We start from the raw sequence: 20,245 nt of genomic DNA on the forward strand, positions 1-20,245 counted from the left end.
ACTTTGCCAAGTTTTTTTACCTCTTTTGCCGAGTGCAATTATTTTGCCGAGTGTTTTTATGACAGCACTCGGCAAATAGCTTTTTTACCGAGTGCCCGATAGAATGCACTCGGCAAATATTTTAGCACTCGGCAAACACCCAGTTTCCGGTAGTGCATTAGGAGGTTGGTAAATATTTACATGGAAGTTCAGACCCTGTCTAGTGTACAAAAACGAGAGGTGCAAAACGAGCACATGGATGAACAACTAGAGGTGCATTTGTTTTTGTCCGTTAATGTGTAACACCAATGTTCTATAGCCTACGGATTCCACACGAGCTTTATTTTGCAGAATGGATCAACTCGGCGGGGTTACCTTCGCGGGCTGGATCGCCACGCCGGTTGTAGAGCTTCGCCAGCTTCAGCACGAGCCAGAAGAAGAATTTACTTTTGTTTTGGCATAACATTTCCATAATAACCAGGGAAAAACTTGGTGAAATTGTGAACGTCTAATCAGAAGCTTATAAACTTTACTTGAGCAGGGAGTACTAGTTATTCTCCTCTTGCCAATACGTGTTACATCATGCTACATCAACCAAAGAATGAACAAAAGGAAGCTACAAAGAAAACCTACTACATCACAACCACATTTGGACTCCTAGTTTTTGCATCAACATGTGAATGAATTGACATTGCGCCTTGCGGCCGCGCCATTGCAGAGGTGGCCATTGCCGTTGCACATGGACGGGTTCGTGACCAAGGCGTTGTCGCCCTCAACGAGTGGCATGTGCAGCTCCTCCTCGTCCAGCCCCGCTCCCTCGACATCCTCGTGCGTCAGGAAGCACGGCTGGTTCGTGGAGCACAACACCCGCGCCCACATCCGGTCCGTGATCACCACCTTGTTCTGCTTCTCGGTGATCCTCTGCAAGATTCAATGGCCGGACAGACAACGTTAGCCAGTTCACTCTTTACTGTGAAAAGCTACCTGGATTAGATTGAAGGGGGGCGAGGGGCTTACGTAGAAGGGGATGTAGGCGCGCCTGCCGTTCACTGGACCGACAGTGAAGCCGGTGTACCCGGCCATGGCGCCGTGCAGAGCGCTGTGCGCCAGCAGCGTGCAGTAGACGTTGTCGGAGGCGTTGGACGGCACGGCGCGGATCATGTACGTCGGGTCGATGTACTTGAGGGTGACGGGGAAGTTGGGCTTCTTCTTGAAATGCTCCTTGATCTTCTGGGAGAGCCAGAGCCCGACGTCGAGGAGCACCTTGTTGCCGGAGGAGTCGTGGGTGTCGGCGAAGGGCATGCTCTTGACGATGAGGTCCTGGCCGGCGCCCTCGGCCACGACGATGACCATGTGGCCGTTGTCGCGGAGGCGCTTCTCCACGAAATCGAGGAGGCCGCCCTTGCCCTCGAGGTAGAAGGGCGACTCCGGGATGAGGCAGCAGTCGACGTCCCGGCTGGCGAGCGTGGCGTACATGGCGATGAAGCCGCTGTTCCGGCCCATGAGCTTGACGACCCCGATGCCGTTCTCGGCGCACTCGGCCTCGACGTGCGCGGCGTTGATGGCGCGCTGCGCCTCCTCCACGGCGGTGTCGAACCCGAACGACTTGTCGATGACGGCGATGTCGTTGTCGATGGTCTTGGGCACGCCGACCACGGCGCACTTGAGCCCGCGGCGCTGCACCTCCTCGTGGATGGACGCCGCGCCCTTCTGCGTGCCGTCGCCGCCGATGACGTACACCTGGTTGAACCCGCGGTCCTGGATGCTGTCGACGATCTTGGTCGTGTCCTGGCCGCCGCGGGAGGTTCCCAGCACCGTGCCGCCGCGCTTGTGGATGCCATTGACGGAGCGCGGCGTCAGCTCCACCTTGTTGCGCGCGTAGAAGCCCTTGTAGCCGCCCTCGATGCCGTAGATGGCGGTGACGCCGTACATGTCGTGGAGCCCGCAGACGAGCTCGCGGATGACGGTGTTGAGGCCCGGGCAGATCCCGCCGCAGGTGACGATCGCCGCCCTCACCTCGTCCGGCTGGAAGTAGACGCGCCGCCGCGGGCCGGCGCGCCGGAAGTGCGTGCCCCGCGCGCTGCTCTTGTGCACCACGATCTTCTTCGCCACTGTTTCATCCGGCTTCACGAAGTACTGCCTGCGCGGTCAGAGCAACGCGATTGAGCAAACCGGATTTATTATTTTCAACAAGAATCAAAGACGATACTGTAGAACACAAGAGGAGATACTTACTTGACAACAGAGTAGGCAGGGTGGTCTTGCAGGGGATTCGGGTAGCTCTGCGCATGAACAAGAACCAAGAACATGAGCAAAAGCTATCCATCAGATTAACTAAGAAATATTTTCTCTCTTTTGTCAAGAGTCAAGACAAGAAAGATGAATTAACTTCAGACTCACCTTGAGCTCGGGGAGGTAGTCGGTGAGGTGCGGGACGTCCTCAAGGACGTACCCGCCACAGCCGCCGGCGAGCTTCTTCTTGGCCGGCTTGGCCTTCCTCGACGGCGACGATTTCGCCACGGGGGCAAAGGAAAACTTCAATTCCATAAGCTTGTGCTGCGGTGGCTGGGTGATGGACACCGGAGGCGGCGCCACGACGACGGTGGCGGTCTCCATCGGTCGCAGCACAATATTCAAGCAAGCAAGCTCAGGATGGTTGATCGGCGGACTCACCGAACGATTTGAGGAGGAGCTCTATCCGACGAGCGAATTCTCTGGGGTGGGGAACGAGGAACGCTGCTAATTCTTGTCCTTGTGATGAGACTTGGGATTGGTGTGAGAAGGTGGGAAATCGAGTGCAGGGTTTATGTATCCGGGGGCGGCAGGGCTGGGCAAGGGCAAGGGCAGAACAAAGTGTTTGCGGCGAGCGCGTGCAGGACAAAACAGAGAGTCGGAGTCGGAGTCGGAGTCGGAGTCGGGGTCGGAATCGAGTCGAGTCGAAGTCGGAGAGCGCGTGGGTTCAGCTCTCGGATTCTCAGCTCACGTCACGTCTTCTTCTCCCATTGTTTGTTATTTATATATTTGTTATAATTATTATAAAAGAAAAACTGGACGTTTCAAACTTCTTTTTGAGGTAATTGGCAGATTCGATTGATGCATCTTCATACGGAAATGCCTCAGCCAAAGGTGTTCCTCCTGTCCGGACGCGGCTCTCAGTTCTACAACCTCTCAAAATATCCCCACTTTCGCTTATCTGCGTGTCGCGGTGTGGCCGCTTATCTGTCCGTCCCGCCACGCCCCATCTCCCGTCATGCCGTGCCCTTCCCCCCATCGCCAGGCACGGCTCCCTAGTCCTACAGTCTCTCAAAATATCCCCACTTCCGCTCATCTGCCTATCGCGGCATGACCGCTTATCTGTCCGCCGCCACGCCCCGTCCCCTATCGTGACGTGCCTTTCCCCCCACCGCGCTGCACCCCATCACCAGCCGTGCCGCGCCCCATTCCCCGCAAGCGGACGGCGCTGGACAACTGCGGCCGAGCGAGCAACGGGCGCTGGAGTAGCAGCAACAGGGCCACGCCGACGATCGCGAGTCTGGGCCATGAGTAGGCGTTGGAGAATCGTAGGAGGACCGCGCCGCCGCAGCACGGGCGAGCTTCATCTGTCATCATCGACCTTCGTGTCAGCGTCGACCTCCGCAATGACAAGCATCCATTCGTCCAAGCAGCAAAGTTACATTGTGCTGAAAGCGCATGTTCCAAGCGTATGTTTTTAGTGTTTCAAATATTTCTTCTTGATGTTGCACATGTTACATATGTTGCAAGCGTTTAAGAGGTACGTTGTAAGCGTCTGTTCCCAATGTTTTATCTGTTTCAGACGTACGTTGTAAGCGTTTTATCTGGATGTTACATATGTTTCACACATAAGATACAAGTGTTTTTATTTGGATGTTACATATATTTCATACATATGTTGCAAGTGTTTTATCTGTATGTTGCTATGTTTGCAATAGTTTTCAAGTGTTTTCAGATATTTTTGCAAGTGTTTTAGACACATGTTTTAAGTGTTCATCTATCTTCTTTTTGTATGTTGAAGTGGTACGTCTGGATGTTTCAAAAGTAGATCAAATGTTGCACACAGGATGCACATGTGAAACGGGAGGGGGTGCAAGTGGTCCCCGCGCAGGCGTACGGCGCGGGCCCCCTCATGGGCGCGTAAAACGCAGGCGCGGGCCTCTGCGTGGACGCGCGAAACGAGGGTGCAAAATCGGACTGCTTCCGTATGCGTCCGTCCGGATGTCCGGGCGCTAGCAGTGTCGTTCTTCGTAGCTAAACTTTGTGGCATTACCTTAATAATCATAGTAATTGTATTTCCTAATTATTTTATGATCTGTTTATCTCTATAAGAGAGGTATTTTAGGGTCATACACATTGAAAAATTAGATACAATATTGGACGCTTCATACCCTTTGTGAAATAATTTGTATACTTAGATATGGACCATTTGTTCATGAGTGACTTAATGTCAACCGCAGCATTGCACGACTCCTTTATGCTACTCCCTTTATTCTAAATCATAAGGCATTTTATTTTTTTACATATATTGCTTTTACTATATATATACATAGTGTATATATGGCTACAGTATATATATATATAGAAATCTTAAAACATCTTATAATTTAAATGGAGGGGGTAGCATATTATTTTAAGCATTTAGGACTATAATTTGGCCATTATTTACACGAATCATACCTAGTGTACTTCTAATAAATAAATTGAATATGAAGTGTTCTTGAAAATCTTTAATAGTGACCATTAGTTCCATATGGACGGTTCCATGCTGCACAATTACTTTTGGCACGGATGATATAATTACATTACATTTGATTGGAGTATAGAATGATAAACATGTTTTGATTAGGGAAAAGCCTTACAAAATAGATTTTGATGTATTTTTTTTCTAAACAGTCAATATCAACTTAGAGACGCTTTAAATAAAAATCTTTTGATTTAAGTTTTGTATCCTAAATTTATATAGTGTGACTATTTGTTGGCCAAGATTTGTTAACTTTTTTATTGTTTTATATAAAATACGTTTAACATTTTGGGAAGGAGGAGAATAATGTTTAGCTATCATTATTCATGTAAGAACTACTTACTCCCTTTGTCCAAAAAACATGATGTTTTAGTTTTGTCCTAAGTGAAACTATCTAAAGTTTGATCAAATCAATACACTACAATATTAATGTTTATATTACTAAGTAAGCATTATTAGATTCATTATGCAATGTACAATAATACCTATTTCGTGTCACAAATGTTAGCAATTTTCTCCATAGATTTGGTCAAAATCTATATAAAAAAAAGTCCACTAATTTAAAAAAAAAAATCCCAAAGAAAAGTCCTCAGCGGGCCGTTCCTTCACCTTGCCCCCCGAAAGCTCAGCCATTCAAAATCGACCGAACCAAACATTGACGATGAAGCCCAAGCCCACGTGACAGCCCAACAGTTCTCAACTAAAAACCCTAGCCCAACAGTCCCCACAGTTCGTCCCGTCTCATCGCAACTGCGAAGCCCCAGTTCCCACGGTTTCCCCCACGACGCCGGCGATGGGCAAGCGGAAGCAGCGCGGCGGCGGCGACGGAGAACCCGCCGCGGAAGGCGACGCGGCCACCGGCGGTCCTGGCGGAGGACACAGCCCCTCCACTGTGTTCGTCTCCAACCTCCCGTACACCTTCAAGTCCTGCGATGTAAGCACGAGCTGCCGAGTGCTCAATTGCTACCTCGCTTCGCGGTCGTAGCTTAGAATCAAGCGTTTTTTTTGTTTTGCAGCTCGAGGCGGTGTTTAGCGAGGTCGGCCCAGTGCGGCGCTGCTTTATGGTCGCGGAGAAAGGTGAGCTGTAGGAATCCGGTTGCTGTTTAGTCGGGAGTTGTTTCATTGGCTAATTCTACCTTTGTGGTTGCTTTACCGCAGGATCGGAGAAGAGTCGAGGCTTTGGGTTCGTGCAATTGTAAGTTGTCTCAGGAATCGCCTATGTTGGTACTATGGGATTACTTTATGCTTTTATCGAGGTGCAGTTTTGAGCGAATGATGTGAAGCTCCACTGAGCCGACTGTTTCTGAATGTTAACCATAAATTCGTCTATGTTACTGTCTCAAGTGGCTCATGAACTGCACATCCTGTGGTTACTGTACATAGACTATACTGCTCCGTATACAAGAACTTAGAAGGGTTTTATTGTTAGCAAATTTGCTGAGCGTAGACCATAACTCAATATTCACTAGAGAGTAGACAGTAGAGGCTAGGCCAGAATGATCAAATGATATAAACTAATCATATGAGTAACCGGAATGATCAAATGATATAAACTAATCATATTGGTACCTGTCCCAGTGTTTGTTATGATTGTTCATGTACAAGTGTGCTGCTGCTAATAATCTGGGCATAAAGTTTTCATTGACACTGTTAAGCGATGATTTGGTTAATGTAATGTGTTCCCGTATATGCCAGTGCAACTGTTCAAGATGCTGATCGAGCTATTCAACAAAAGAATGGATTTCCTGTTGCTGGTAGGAAAATCAGAGTTAAGCTAGCAATGAATCGTGCTCCACTGAAGGAACGTTTGCAAAAGAAGGAGAATAGTAAGGCTCCTCTCCTAGCAGTTTGTTGCTGCTGTGGCTCAGTAGATTGTGGATCTGACAGTCTTGTGTTTTATTTGCTTGTGAGCAGTGCAAGTGAAGGACTCTGATGCAAAAGATGAAGCAGACGAGACTTCTCCTGCTGAAAAGCATAAGGGGAAATCTCATAAAACAGATCCAGGTTGTAATGGAAATTACTTTTTTTTTTGTTTTGTTTTATGTTTATGCCATGGTTAGTATTTTCCAATACTGATGCAAATGTTATGTTGAACCAGAGCAACCACATTTGTTGTCAAAGGATGCTATGGTATCAAAGGAAGCTCCCATTGGCGACTCCCGAAAAAGTGAAAAGTTCTGAAAAGCAAAGGTGTGTACTGCAATTACTTCAGAAGTCATCACCTAAATCTAACCTGTCATATGTTTTATGGGTCAAATTTGCCCCCACATCAGAGGGTCATTCTTAGTGATTCTTGGTTGCCATCTAACTACTTCATTTCATCTGTACCTTTGTTTGGATAAGCTGCAAACAGTTAATTATAACTATACATGGAGTTTTGGTAGCATTTATCGTCTTTATTATAGTTATTTAAGGATATTACCTTTTTTCCCCTTTGGGTTGATTGGCAATTCTGATATCCTTATATTATAAAGGGTTGCAAAGACGGTGATTTTTGGTGGCCTGCGAGACTCCACCATGGCAAGCGAGGTTTTCTGTCAAGCTCGAGAGATTGGTTCAGTTGTATCTGTAAACTATCCACTTCCCAAAGAGGAAATGGAATTCCATGGTATGCTCTTTTCATATTCACATACTTTGGATTCTAATTTCATATAAACTGTGCTTTTATATTGCTTATTTTCCTGGTGTAAGTTCTTTGAGTTAATTCTGCAGCAGTAATTTAGAGCAGTGATAATTACCATTATTAGTCTTTTGAGTGATGATGCTGATAACCTGGCAACGTCAAAGGGTTTATCTTAGGCTTGTACATGATTACAAGGTTATCTTTGAGCTGTGATGGTACTGCTTGTGTTTTGAGTTACTTTTTCATCATGTACCAAATTGCAATTTCCAAGGGGCTCTTTTGACCCACTACTTATGGTTATAATCTGTCTATGGCATCATGCCTGTTTTGACCTAAGGTCTTTGTAATTGTTATGCATGTGAGTACGGTTTATATTTGGTCCCTTTAAATTCCTAGTGTATGGACGATGCAAAAACATGATGTCTTCAGCGGTGTCAGTTTTCAATCCCGAGATTTCAGTTTCTGGCCTCATGCTGGTTTTCCCTGTAAAAAAATGCATAATGAATTTCTGCTCATTTATCACTTGGCATAATTTTCTTGCAGGAATTTCTTAAGGGTTTCCTTGTTTCTTCTTTGCAGACTCTTTTGTCTTTGTCAAATTAGGATGCAATGTATATGTCTCATTTAGCTTTATGCTTCAATAGGAAAAGTTCATCTGTTGCTTTATGCTTCAATAGGAAAAGTTGAAGAACTCTTGCACTATACATGACATGTCTCATTTAGCTTACTTCCTTGTTGTTTCAACAAACATCTACTGTTATTCACCTATTCTCATTTACTTCAATTACCATATGATTCTGTAAACACCTCTAACTTTAAATTATTACTGCCAATCCCCTGCAGGGCTTGCTCGAGATGGATGCACATCAGATACGGCAGCTGTACTCTTTGCAAGTGTCAAATCAGCTTGGGATTCTGTTGTCCAACTGCATCGTAAGGAAGTCAAGGGAGCTATTGTTTGGGCTCGTCAACTTGGCGGAGAGGTAACTTAATGGCTATGGCTTTCCATTGTTTTTATCTGCATATGTTTGATGATTCATTCACCTTATTTCTACTTCTAGTTTGCTTGTTTTATCCCTATCCTGCAACTAATAATTTTGTGAAAAGCATCTTCTGTTCCTGCAATCATTAATTGTACGTGTTTCTGAGTTTATCTGTATTTGTTAAATGCCGTCTTAACATTTGCTCCTTAGTACTAAAGTGTGTGTTATTAAATAAAAATTATAATTGCTGTAACGAAAAATGGGTTCAGATCCCAAATTTTGTCTATGCCTCAGACATCTTGTCAAAACCTCATACAGTCATATATTCCAGGTTTCCAGAATATAGGTTTTAAATAATTTAGACAGCTAAAATTTGCATGTCAGAGTCATTTAAGTACCAGCTCTTTATGTTGCTTAGTGTAGTAGAGTGTAACAGGTTAGAGTTAAAGAGGTAGTTATTGTTTTATGTTACTCAGTGTAATGCATGAGGTTTGATGATTGGAGTTGCTCTTGAATAGTTGATAATGATACTTCCATAGGATGTGGTAATAACCTAATCTCCTAAAGTCATCAAGTGTTAATGGACTAAAGGATAAAAGTATGCTTTGCCTCTCTTCAAATTAGGAAGATGCTTCCAAAATCAATTCAGTGGCTGCTGACTACTTGCAACCATGCTAGTAGGAAACTAGGAATTGGCACAAGATTAACAGAAAGTTCTAGTTGTTTACTGATTTCTGTTTCCTTTTTTCTTTTGCTCATGAGATGGTGGTTGGCTATTTGTAGAATCACCACTATCCTTTACTGATTTGGTTGCAAGTGCTTGAAACTTGTTTTCTTTCTATTTAGGGTTCAAAGATCAGAAAATGGAGAGCGATTGTCAGGAACCTGCCATTCAAGGTGCTTGGTTAAGTGGTCACTGTTATAAGTCTTCTTTCTTTTTCTTTCTCTAGCGCAGATAAGCCAATTGTGTGCATGTCACTTGCAGATTACAGAGAAGGAGATCATGGATATGTTTAGTTCAGCAGGGTTTGTCTGGGATGTGTCAATTCCGCATAAGTCTGATGAGGGGTATGTTACTGTTCCATTGAATCCTTTGTTCCTTAAGTGGATTAATAAAAACTTGCAAGATGTTATAGCTTGATTACATCTACTCTTTAACAGGATATCAAAAGGCTTTGCTTTTGTATCTTTCACACGGAAGCAAGATGCAGAAAATGTATGGTCAGTACTGTATTCAGTTGGAGTACACAAATCCATTTAAATTCCTAATGGGCCATGATTTGTTTTTTTCTGAATCAGGCTATAAAAAATATTAATGGAAAAGTTGTTGCAAAGAGACCAGTGGCTGTTGATTGGGCTGTTCCCAAAAAAGTGTACACTGTTGCTGCAAAAGCTGATGCTAAGGATAATGGTAAATATAAAGTTTCCTTTATCAGCTATCTTTCCTTAAGTCATTCATTTATCCATTACACAAATTATGAGTTCTTACATAGCTAATGCAAGATTTATATTAAAGTGAATGATACTCCCTCCATCCTCAAAAGAATGCAATTCTAGCAGTGTCATGTTTTAGTATCTTAAGTTTAACCAATTATAGATAAAAAAGTATCAACATTTATGATATGAAATAAATATCATTAGATTAAATATGAAATATATTTTCATAATAAATTGATTTTGGAGCAATAAATGTGAATATTATTCACTAGAAACTTGGTCAAACGTGAACCCCTTTAGTTGGCACACAACCCATAGTTGCTTTCTTTTAGGGACAGAGGTAGTACTGTAAATGGCTATTAGCCTTAGACATTTGACTGATATCATGTTGGCTATTTGATACTGGGCGTGGTTTATCAGGGAATAGGGTTATCTTCTGTTAATTTAAAATTATGTAGTCTTATTCCTGATTGTCTAAAGAAATGTTTGGTATAGGATCTTTTGTGTCATCCCAATTGTTATGTTTGCTCTGCATTTTTTCTTAGTTAATTTGTATCTCATGAGTATATTGCGTTTCCACTTTCCAGAGCCTGAGATGTATACCTTGACAATGTCAGTGATGATGACACCTCTGACGATAATCTTGTTGGAGAAGCTAGCTCTGAACTTGATCAGGAGACTTTTAATCGTCCATCTGAGGATGATTTCGAAACTGAAGCAGATATTTCTAGAAAAGTTCTTGAGAATTTGATCAAGTCATCAGAGAAGTCTGAACCATCTGGCATTGAAGGTTCGGACATTTATGCCGACACTGAAACAGAAGATGTCGCATCAGAAAAGGAGAAATCTGATTCACCTGTAGATGGCAAGTTGGCTAAGTCGAAGCGGGTAACAGATGCAGAAATCAGTAATCCTGCTTCCAAACCCAAGAAAAATGATACTGGCCTGGATAGGACTATATTCATTAGCAACCTTCCTTTTGATATAAGTAATGAGGAGGTAACAGCACGCTTCTCAGTCTTTGGGAAGGTTGAATCTTTCTTCCCGGTTCTTCATAAACTTACTAAGTATGTTTGCTCATCTTATTTCACTTTCATACATCTTTTTCCTAAGTTGTAGTGACCAGCGAAAGTTTACTAGGCACTCTCGTTGATGCCAACAGTTTTGTACTGTCTATGCAGGAGACCTAGAGGTACTGGTTTCATGAAGTTTTCTACAACAGAGGCAGCTGATGCAGCAGTTTCTGCCGCCAATGTTGCTCCTGGCTTAGGAATTTCTTTAAAGAGCAGGCCACTTAATGTCATGAAAGCGATGGACAAGGAGTCAGCTCACAAAAAGGCACTTGAGAAGGCAAAGACTGAGGTCGAGGATCGACGAAACCTATACTTGGCTAAGGCAAATTCTCTGGCACTTGTTTTTGCTTGTGAACTGTAGTAAGCCTTTCATTATTATGTTTCTTAAAGTTTGGTCTTGAAGCAGGAGGGTGAAATACTTGCTGGAACACCAGCTGCAGAAGGTGTGTCAGATGCTGACATGAATAAACGTAATTGGTAAGAAGAGATAGCATTCTTCATCATTTCATACTCTAGCTAATATCAGTGTTGGTACTATGTTTATGATGTGTTCCGTACCTATTCTTTCTATTTTACTTTTAGACAAAAGACTCCTATTCTTTCTAATTTACTTTTAGAACAAAAGACTCAGTGATTTTATGTAAATTAACATAATTGGTTCCCAGACCATCCGCCAATATGCTTTTATCATTTCAAATGAATGATTTTCAGATCGATGAATGCTTCTGTATATCAGTCATGCTTGGAATTTAATTATAGCCGTATGTTCATGCTTGAAATGCATCAAAACTGTTATATTTGCAACTATTGCTGCTGACATCATTTGGGCTCACAGCTGTTCGGCTGATGGTTTCTGCGGCTGATAAGCCGGCTGATGCTGTTTTGTTGTGAGAGAGAAACACTATACCATGGCTAATAAGTTCAAGCGAACATTGATGATCTGACAGTATCATTTTTATTTGTCTGTTTTAGGTTAGCTAGAAGGAAAGCGGAGATGCTTCAGTCTCCAAAATTTCACGTGTCGAGAACAAGGCTTATCATCTACAATTTGCCTAAGACTATGACCATTAATGATGTAAAGAAGCTTTGCAAAGAAGCAGTCATTTCTCGTGCTACCAAACAAAATCCTGTCATCCGGAAGGTTTCATGGAGTCCCTTTTATTTAATTTCTTGTATGCCATTTGTTTTGTGTGTTTCGTAATGCCTATGGTAATAAATTTGTTGAACAGGTGAATATCCTGAAGAATGAAAAGAAAGGCATACAGAAGCATTCACGCGGTGTAGCCTTTGTTGATTTTCAAGAACATGAACACGCTCTTGTTGCTCTAAGGGTTCTAAACAACAACCCAGGTATGCTCCACTCATGAATAGTTTCTGCTGTCATATTGTGCCAAATGCTCTGTGCCCTGTTGCAACTTTTGGTCTCTTTCAGTGAATTGGTTTGCCTACTGAGTAATCCTTTTATTGCCACGGTTCTTAAGTGGTATATTCAGTATACTTCACATTAGTGTCACATTTCAATGTATTTACATTACATCACTGCGTCTGTCTTGTCATACTCTTTCTACCTTGGTCTGTTCTACGAACAAACATATTGGCTGTTTGTTTGCTTGAGGCCATCTCCGACATGGTCGTGAACAGACTCAGTCCCAGTTATATGATTTATTTTGTTTTTGCTCTTTGCAGAAACTTTTGGTTCAGAACGTCGTCCAATTGTAGAGTTCGCACTTGAGGATGTTGAAAAGGTGAGGCTTCAAAAGATTCGAATGGAACGGCATCGCAAGTCAGCAGCAGAAACTGCAGAAGTTCAGGAGACCCCTTCAGGGGATCAACCTGCAAGTGAAGGCCGTAATGCAGATAACAGCAGGACTTCCAGAAAAGGAAACAAGCGGAAATCACACAATAGACCATCTAAACCATCAGATTCGGTTGAAGGGCCACCCAAGGATCCTCTAGTCCCTGGAGATCGAAGCACGAGACCTGCAAAGAGAGCAAGGAAGTCAAATGTGGGGACCGTTTTGCCGGACCCAGGTCTAACAGATGCAACCCCAAACACTGCTCAAAATGTAGGTTTTTTGTATTGGTACCTGATGATACTTCTTAATAATTTCTCCAGTTTTACTGCAGTGAATTGATGTTAAATGGTTACCTGTTTTGTTTGATGCAGCAAGTTGTGTCAAATGAGCGTGATCAGGCAGCTGCTCCAAAGAAAAGGAAAAACAGAAAAGACAGCCAGTCGGAGCAAAAGAGAGGAAAGGCTACGAAAAGGACAAGGAAAGAACCTGCCGGGGAAGGAGGCGTGGATAAGTCGCTGGTGGAGCAGTACCGTTCCAAGTTCTTGCAACATGGTGTTAGCAAGACCAAAGCATAGTTGAGTTCGGAACTGTGGGATTGCCGCGGGAGAGCAACACGGTGACTTGTACCACCAGTCTCCACAAACTTTTTTGGGGCTAAAATTTTGGTTGTGATGTTATTGTAGTTTCATGTCCATCTGTACCTTGGATATACTGGCTGATATTTATCGAGGAATTTGGTTATAGCCGTATGTATCGTCTTATCATTGGTAATACTGTGGGTAACACGGCCGATGGTCCGGACGCCCACGTTGGTGGGCCTCGCCCGTCCAAACGGTCCAACACTATCGCGTGCGTCTCCGCTCATTTTCTTCTTGAATTGTCGCTGTTACCGCACCCATTCTCGGATCACAACTGTGCTGCACTCTGCCTCGCTGTTGCCGCCTTTCCCTGCTCGCTCCCTCCTACGATGTATGCATCCGCCCGTGACGCTTGGCTCCCCATTCCTGGCCGTGCTCCATCCTGCGTTGCATCGCACGCCTCATCTCCTCGCCCCCATACACACTACCGCATCCGTCCCTCACCCTTTCGTAGCCCGGACCGCTGGCTCCGATGGGGTACGTGATGTCGGGGGTGGCCTAGGCGACGGCGCTCCTCGCGGGGCCCCTCTGGGCGGCGGCCCTCCTCGGACCCTGCTCGGCTGGGCCTCGCTGTTTCCACTCCAGCGCCTCCGCCAGGGCGGCCTCCATCCGCTCCCTGTCCTCCTTGCTGATCTACCTCAGTTCACCACCAGGTAGGCCGTGGCCGCGCGACGAACCTTGTGTTTCAAGTGTTTCAGACATTTCAGACCTTTGTTTCAAGTGTCTTATCTAGATGTTGCAAAAAGTAGATCAAGAATGTTACATATGTTGCAATGACAATATGCATGTTGCAAGGCTATGCTTCAAGTGTTAGAGGTGTTTTAGGCGTATGTTGCAAATGTTTCAAAAGTAAATCTTGGCGTTGCACAAGTTGCAATGGTTATACACGCATGTTTCAAGTGTTTCATCTATTTTAGATGTATGTTGCAAATGTTTTATCTAGATGTTGCAAAAGTAGATCTGGTTTTGCACATGTTGCCATGGCTATACACGCATGTTTCAAATGCATGCAAGTGTTTTATTTGTTTTAGACGTATGTTGCAAGTGTTTTATTTGGATAGTAGATCTCTGGAGAGCACATGTTGCAATGGCAGTGGTGGCTAGCAGACAACAGCTAGCTGCGATTGCCTGCTGCTACTAGTGCACCGCCACTACTGGAAACCGACAATTTGCCGAGTGCCTGCAGCACTCGGCAAAGCCCGAAATACACTCGGTAAAGGCTTTGCCGAGTGCCGCACTCGGCAAAGAGCAGTCAGTAAAGAACCCGTCGACAAAGGTTTCTTTGCCGAGTGCCACATATCGGGCACTCGATAAAGCCTTTGTCGAGTGTCACGTCAGCACTCGGCAAAAAAAACCCCGACATCAACTCTGATGGCCTCTTTGCCGAGTGCCACCTCAGCGGCACTTGGCAAAGAATTTTTTTCTTTTTTTTGAAAATTCTTTGCCGAGTGCCATACTCTTGCACTAGGCAAAGAAAATTTTTCTTTTTTAAAAAAAAATCTTTGCCGAGTGCCATGGCTCTGGCACTCGGCAAAGCTAGGAAATTGGGTCTCTGCTTCCCTGCTTTGCCGAGTGCCATGGTCACGACACTCGGCAAAGCCCTCTTTGCCGAGTGTGGCACTCGGCAAAGAGGGGAAAATGTTATTTTTTTGTTTTTTTTTCTTTCCATCAGCGCAAACAAAGAAATCACATATATATCAACACACAACACATGATATATCACATACACATCCATATTCCATCACATACACATCCATAACCCATCACATACACATCCACCATCCATAATACATCACATACAAATCCATTGTCCATAATCCATCACATACATTCGCATCATCCATGACAATATCCATCACAATATATATATGTCTCTAGTAGTAGTCCAATATAAGGCTAAGTCTAACACAAGTCCATGCAACATGAAAAGAAACAAATAAACGATACCTACTGCTAGCCTCCCCACCCGGAGTGTGAACTGCCACCTTGAGGAAGGCCAGTTGTCCACTCGCCCTGTGGAGAAGGGCCACCTTGAGGAGTCAGGTTCAAACCCGCCGACTGTTGCTGCACAAAGGAGAAGCGAATTCATGAGTATCTACAGGAGGGCCGCACAAGCTAAAGGAATAAACAACCATATATACTCACCGGAGTCCCTACAGGAGGAGGAGCCACAACTGGAGCGAGCAGCAACTGGGGCACAACCACACCTGGCAAGGCCTAAAGGCTCGCCATGAAGCTGAACATGTCCTGCAGCCTCTGCGTCTCGGCCGCCCTCTGGGCTTGTACAACCTCCATCTCTAGCCGATGGGCCTCCGCCTGGGCCGCCTGCTGGGCCTCCAACCTCTGCAAGTCGGCCTGCAACATTCCACCCGCAATGTTTAAACAATGCAAAGGCAAGGTAGATGTGTAAAAGCAATGAACGACGAATAAAACAATACTAACCTGGAGTTCCGCCATCTGCTGCTATGAGCTCTGCTGCCGAGAGCGTATGGGGAGGGAGAAGCTCATGCTCCTTGCTCAAATCTCGGCGAGGTTGGGAACAGAGGCGGAGTCGACTGTGCTATCCGCCATCCAGTACCGGTCGTGCTGCTTCCCTCCTCCCAGCCTCATCAGGAGGTCTGTGTCCAGGGGCTGGGTGGCCGGATCGAAGTCCTCCCCATGGCGCTCGTGGGCCACTGAGGTGTACTCGCTAAGCTTGCTGTGGACGCTCGCGCTGGTGTACGCCTCGGGCCTGTCCACCGGGTTGTAGGTGACTTCTAGGGCCGTCACCTTGCCCTTGTGTGCCAGGGCGTACGCCATGAACTCATTGCATTCCTGGCCTTGGTGCGCCTGAGACTACGAGGAAAACATAAAGATGATTACAAGTAATGAGAATTGAGCGTTAGAATAAATAAATAAAGATGAAAACACAAAGAAGATTACCCATGTCTGGGCGTACGCGCTGAGGCTCCGGTTGCCTTGGTGGTGTGGCGCCCCACCCATCTGTAGGCGGCAGTCCCGACGAATGTTGTGCTTCTCCGCCCACTCCTCCGAGAGCCACCTGTCCACAATGGCCTCCTAGCAGAGGCGGTGCCTGGCGCACCAATCAGGACATTGCTGCATGTCATCAAGTTATTGATATGTCAGAAGATAAAATGAAGCCTACCTATTCTTCATGGAAGGAGTCAGTATTAATGTTTTGTACTTACTGAGATGTACTGCTCCTTGGTGAGCGTCCTGGTCCTGGCATCGGCCTTCCTCACCACCTGACCAAGGACGTCGGTGTTGTAGTTGATGATGCACTGGAGCCGTGTCTCGTGGTATAGGTCCGAGAGTTGGGACCTATAGACCTTGTCCTGCACTCGCGCCGCTCAGTCCTCAAACCCTTCATCGCACCTGAAGAAGTCCTGCATACAGACATCATGTATCATTTCATTATTTCAAGAACGACCAATGAATGCGTAGTATTGACCAATTTAGTGCGATGAAGACTCACCCAGAACTTGGCCTTGATCCACGCCGCAATGGTGCCGAACTCGCTGTCCTCGGCGGCGTAGAAGTGGTCCCATGTCTAGGGCAGCGAAGTCACCGAGGCGTAGGTGATCATGCCAGGGTAGTGCTGCCAAATTAGAAGGCCCAGGGTGCCATTGATGTGCCGGCCCGTTCCGGACACAACTTCCCAGTTGCTGCAAGAGTCATTAAGAAGAATTGTTAGTCTCTAGTTTGATTTTCAATATGTCATATGAAATAGTAGTGAATTAATACTTACTTGTCACCGCTGGGTCGAATCACCGGGCGCCGGTGAAGTGGGATCGGCCCCGCCGGGAGCTGCGAGGGCCCGCGCAAGTAGACTCCTGACAAGGTAGAGCCAGAGGCAGTGCTAGTGGAACCCCCTGCTATCGCTATCGCCGCCTCCCCGTGGTTCGACGAGTCAGAGGAAGTGCCACCCCTCCTATGTGCAGGCCCACTGCCTGGTCGTCCTCGTCCACCGACGGGGTGGCAGCCGACTGCACCCTCATCCTCGGACAACCGTGGGGGCGGCCGCTCCTCGTCCTCCTCGTCGAAGGCTCCGGCAAGGGGTCCTCCTCAGCATGGGGTGGTGAGCGCTCCCTCATGTAGAGGGAGTTGACCCCCCGATGGGCCTGCCTTCCGCCCAACATTTTGTCGAGTGCCTGCAATTTCAAAGAGTAAACCAATTAGCACAGTTAAATTACAAGTACTTATAAAGAGATGCAAAATGAACGAAACATAATTGCAATAATAATAATATAGTATTACATGAATTAGAAATATTCTTCACGATCGGCAGCGGCTGGATCATAGGTGTCATCATCACTATCAATATTGTTGAGTAAATCGGGCTCATCTCCATCGTTGTCATCATTGTCATCGCCTAACTGTAATCGCTCAAGCATTTGTAAGTTCTTAGCATTTTGCACCTCTTCTCCGTCGTCCTCATCTCTATCGTCTTGATCAATGTCATTGTCTACTTCCATGCCCATCAACAAAAACATGTCTATGTCAAACCTCCCTTCTAGCCCCTCTGGTTGATAGAACTCCCGTATGTTTGGGTCAAAGTTGTAATCCTCATCGTTTGGGATAGGAAGTTTACCGTGCGGCGATACCAACTGCACAAGGTACCAACCGATAAGATTGGGGTCTTTTTGGCACGCCCATGGGAGATAATAAACTTGCATGGCCTATTGAGCCACAATATAGACATCCTCTCTTTGATAGATAGAATCCTGTCGAATTTTGACTTGTCCAATCTTAGGGGCTGTTCTCGTGACATTAGGATCGAACCAATGGCATTTGAATACGATTTGATTAGGAGCTTTGCGACACTCAAAATTGAGCTCGTATATTTCTTCTACTATGCCATAGTAGTCACGCTCATCGGTGTCGGGCGTACGAACTCCGGTATTCGTGGTTTTCCGATTGGGCCAACTCCGCTCGAAGTTTCTTGTGTGAAAGCGATAGCCATTCACATCATAAACGGTGAATGACTTGACCTTGTAGGCGAAGCCTTTGGCGAGCCCTTTCAACTCAGCGTCCATTTCCGCATCCTTGCGGCCCTGCAAGGTGAGGTCGGATAGATCGTTACATTACTCACTCGTAGGAGCAAAGTGGGATGTAAAAAATTGAACGAGGTAAATTGGACGGTGCCTTCGTATCGAACTAGGATATGAAATTAGGCACACTATCTTTGAGAAGACTATCTTTTTCTTGAGGGGAAGGAGCCCTATTCCCTCTCTAGTATTTATTCAGAAATTTCCTAAAAAACAAGAGATAAGGGGGTTCGATAGATGGAGGATAGTGACAAGGGCGTATGTAACAAGCTCATTGAGAACTTACTGCACATAAGGCTTGACTTCATCAAGGTTCAACAACACATATAGCATGATAGTGCGCCACTCATCATGCCACAAGGTCTTGGTGCCCGATGCGCTTGCCTTTCCAAGTTGCCCTTTGAAAAGGCTGAGGTTCGATGAACTCTCGTCCATGTTGTAACAAGGGGGACGATTGTGCATGCTGGGAAGGCCATCCTTATAGTATGCTGTTGTGAAGTTTGACACCTCCTCCAGAATGAATGCCTCTGCCACAGAAGCCTCAATTTTGGCTTTATTTCTACACTTTTTCCGAAGAATCTTTAGACATCTCTCAATTGTATAGCACCAACGGCCCTGCATGGGCCCCCCATTCGTGCCTCATATGGTAGGTGCAAAATCAGATGCTACATCGCCAGGAAGAAGCCGGGTGGGAAGATCATCTCCAACTTGCAGAGTAACACAGGTGCCACTTTCTCCAAGTCATCAATCACGTCCTGAGATAACTCCTTGGCACAAAGCTGGCAGAAGAAATAGCTCAACTCTGCCAACACGCGCCACACATGCTTAGGGATGTATCCTCGGGTCATCGCAGGAAGGAGCCGCTCAATCCATATGTGGTAGTCATGACTCTTCATCCCTAAGACTCGCATAGTGGACAAGTTCACTCCCCTACTCAAATTCACCGCATGCCTATCAGGGAACATTAACGTCTGGATCCACTGCAGTACTTCTTTCCTTTGGTCCTTTTTCAAGACGAAATCGACTGGAGTCCTTCTCCATTTCTTGCTGGGTGTGGGAGGCTTCATCACTTGCTTTGGCCTATTGCACATCGTTGCCAGGTCTAGTCTAGCCTTAACGTTGTCCTTTGACTTATCAGGAATGTCCATGAGTGTTGCAAAAAGCACCTCGACGATATTCTTTTCTGTGTGCATTACATCAATGTTGTGTGGAATAAGAAGGTCATTGAAATAGGGGAGCCTAGTCAAGCCCGATTTATGAGTCCACTAGTGTTCCTCACCATATTCAATAAAACCACCTTTCTCTTTATCATCTTTGAGAGCCTCTATCTCAGCATGAACCTTGGCACCGGTCACCATCTGAGGTGCAGGGTCAGTGACTTGAACCTCTTTCCTAAAGTTCTTGACGTCTCGTCTGAATGGATGGTCAAGAGGGAGAAATTGACGATGTTGGTCAAACGAAGAAAACTTGCCACCCCTCTTTAGCCAAGTGAACCTCACAGCTGTCTTGCATATTGGGCATGGGAACTTCCCGTGAACACACCACATGTAGAATATGCCATACACCAGGAGGTCATGCAGGGAGTAGTGGTACCACACATGCATTGTGAAGTTCTTCTTTGTAGCTCGGTCGTATGTCAGTATCCCCTTTTTTCAAGCAAGGATCAATTCATCAATGAGAGGCTCCATGAACAAACCCATCTTGTTCCCCGGGTGTCTAGGAATTATCAGTGACAAGAATATGTTCTTGGGTTGAAATATGACACCGGGGGGGGGGGGGGGGGGAGATTGAGGGGGATCATGAACATGGGCCAACAAGTGTACGGGGCCGCCAGCAATCCATAGGGGTTGAACCCATCTGTTGCCAGCGCTACACGTACATTTCGAGCCTCCTCAGCTTTACCATGATGTAT

At 45.6% G+C, this 20,245-nt stretch overlaps 1 protein-coding gene and 1 pseudogene across 1 annotated transcript; one reads left to right on the forward strand and one right to left on the reverse strand.

Moving 5' to 3' along the window:
- Positions 1-628: 628 nt before the first annotated feature.
- Positions 629-2,595, reverse strand: LOC136478877 (ATP-dependent 6-phosphofructokinase 6-like). The gene is made up of 4 exons (XM_066477026.1): positions 2,380-2,595; positions 2,215-2,261; positions 997-2,119; positions 629-900 (listed from the first exon to the last, which is right to left on the reverse strand). The coding sequence occupies exons 1-4, from the start codon at positions 2,593-2,595 to the stop codon at positions 649-651; spliced, it is 1,638 nt and encodes a 545-aa protein (XP_066333123.1). The 3' UTR covers positions 629-648.
- A 2,880-nt stretch (positions 2,596-5,475) lies between these two features.
- Positions 5,476-13,396, forward strand: LOC136478894 (uncharacterized; annotated as a pseudogene).
- Positions 13,397-20,245: the final 6,849 nt, after the last annotated feature.

Source organism: Miscanthus floridulus, chromosome 1, assembly GCF_019320115.1.
Source record: "Miscanthus floridulus cultivar M001 chromosome 1, ASM1932011v1, whole genome shotgun sequence".
Taxonomy (NCBI): Eukaryota; Viridiplantae; Streptophyta; class Magnoliopsida; order Poales; family Poaceae; genus Miscanthus; species Miscanthus floridulus.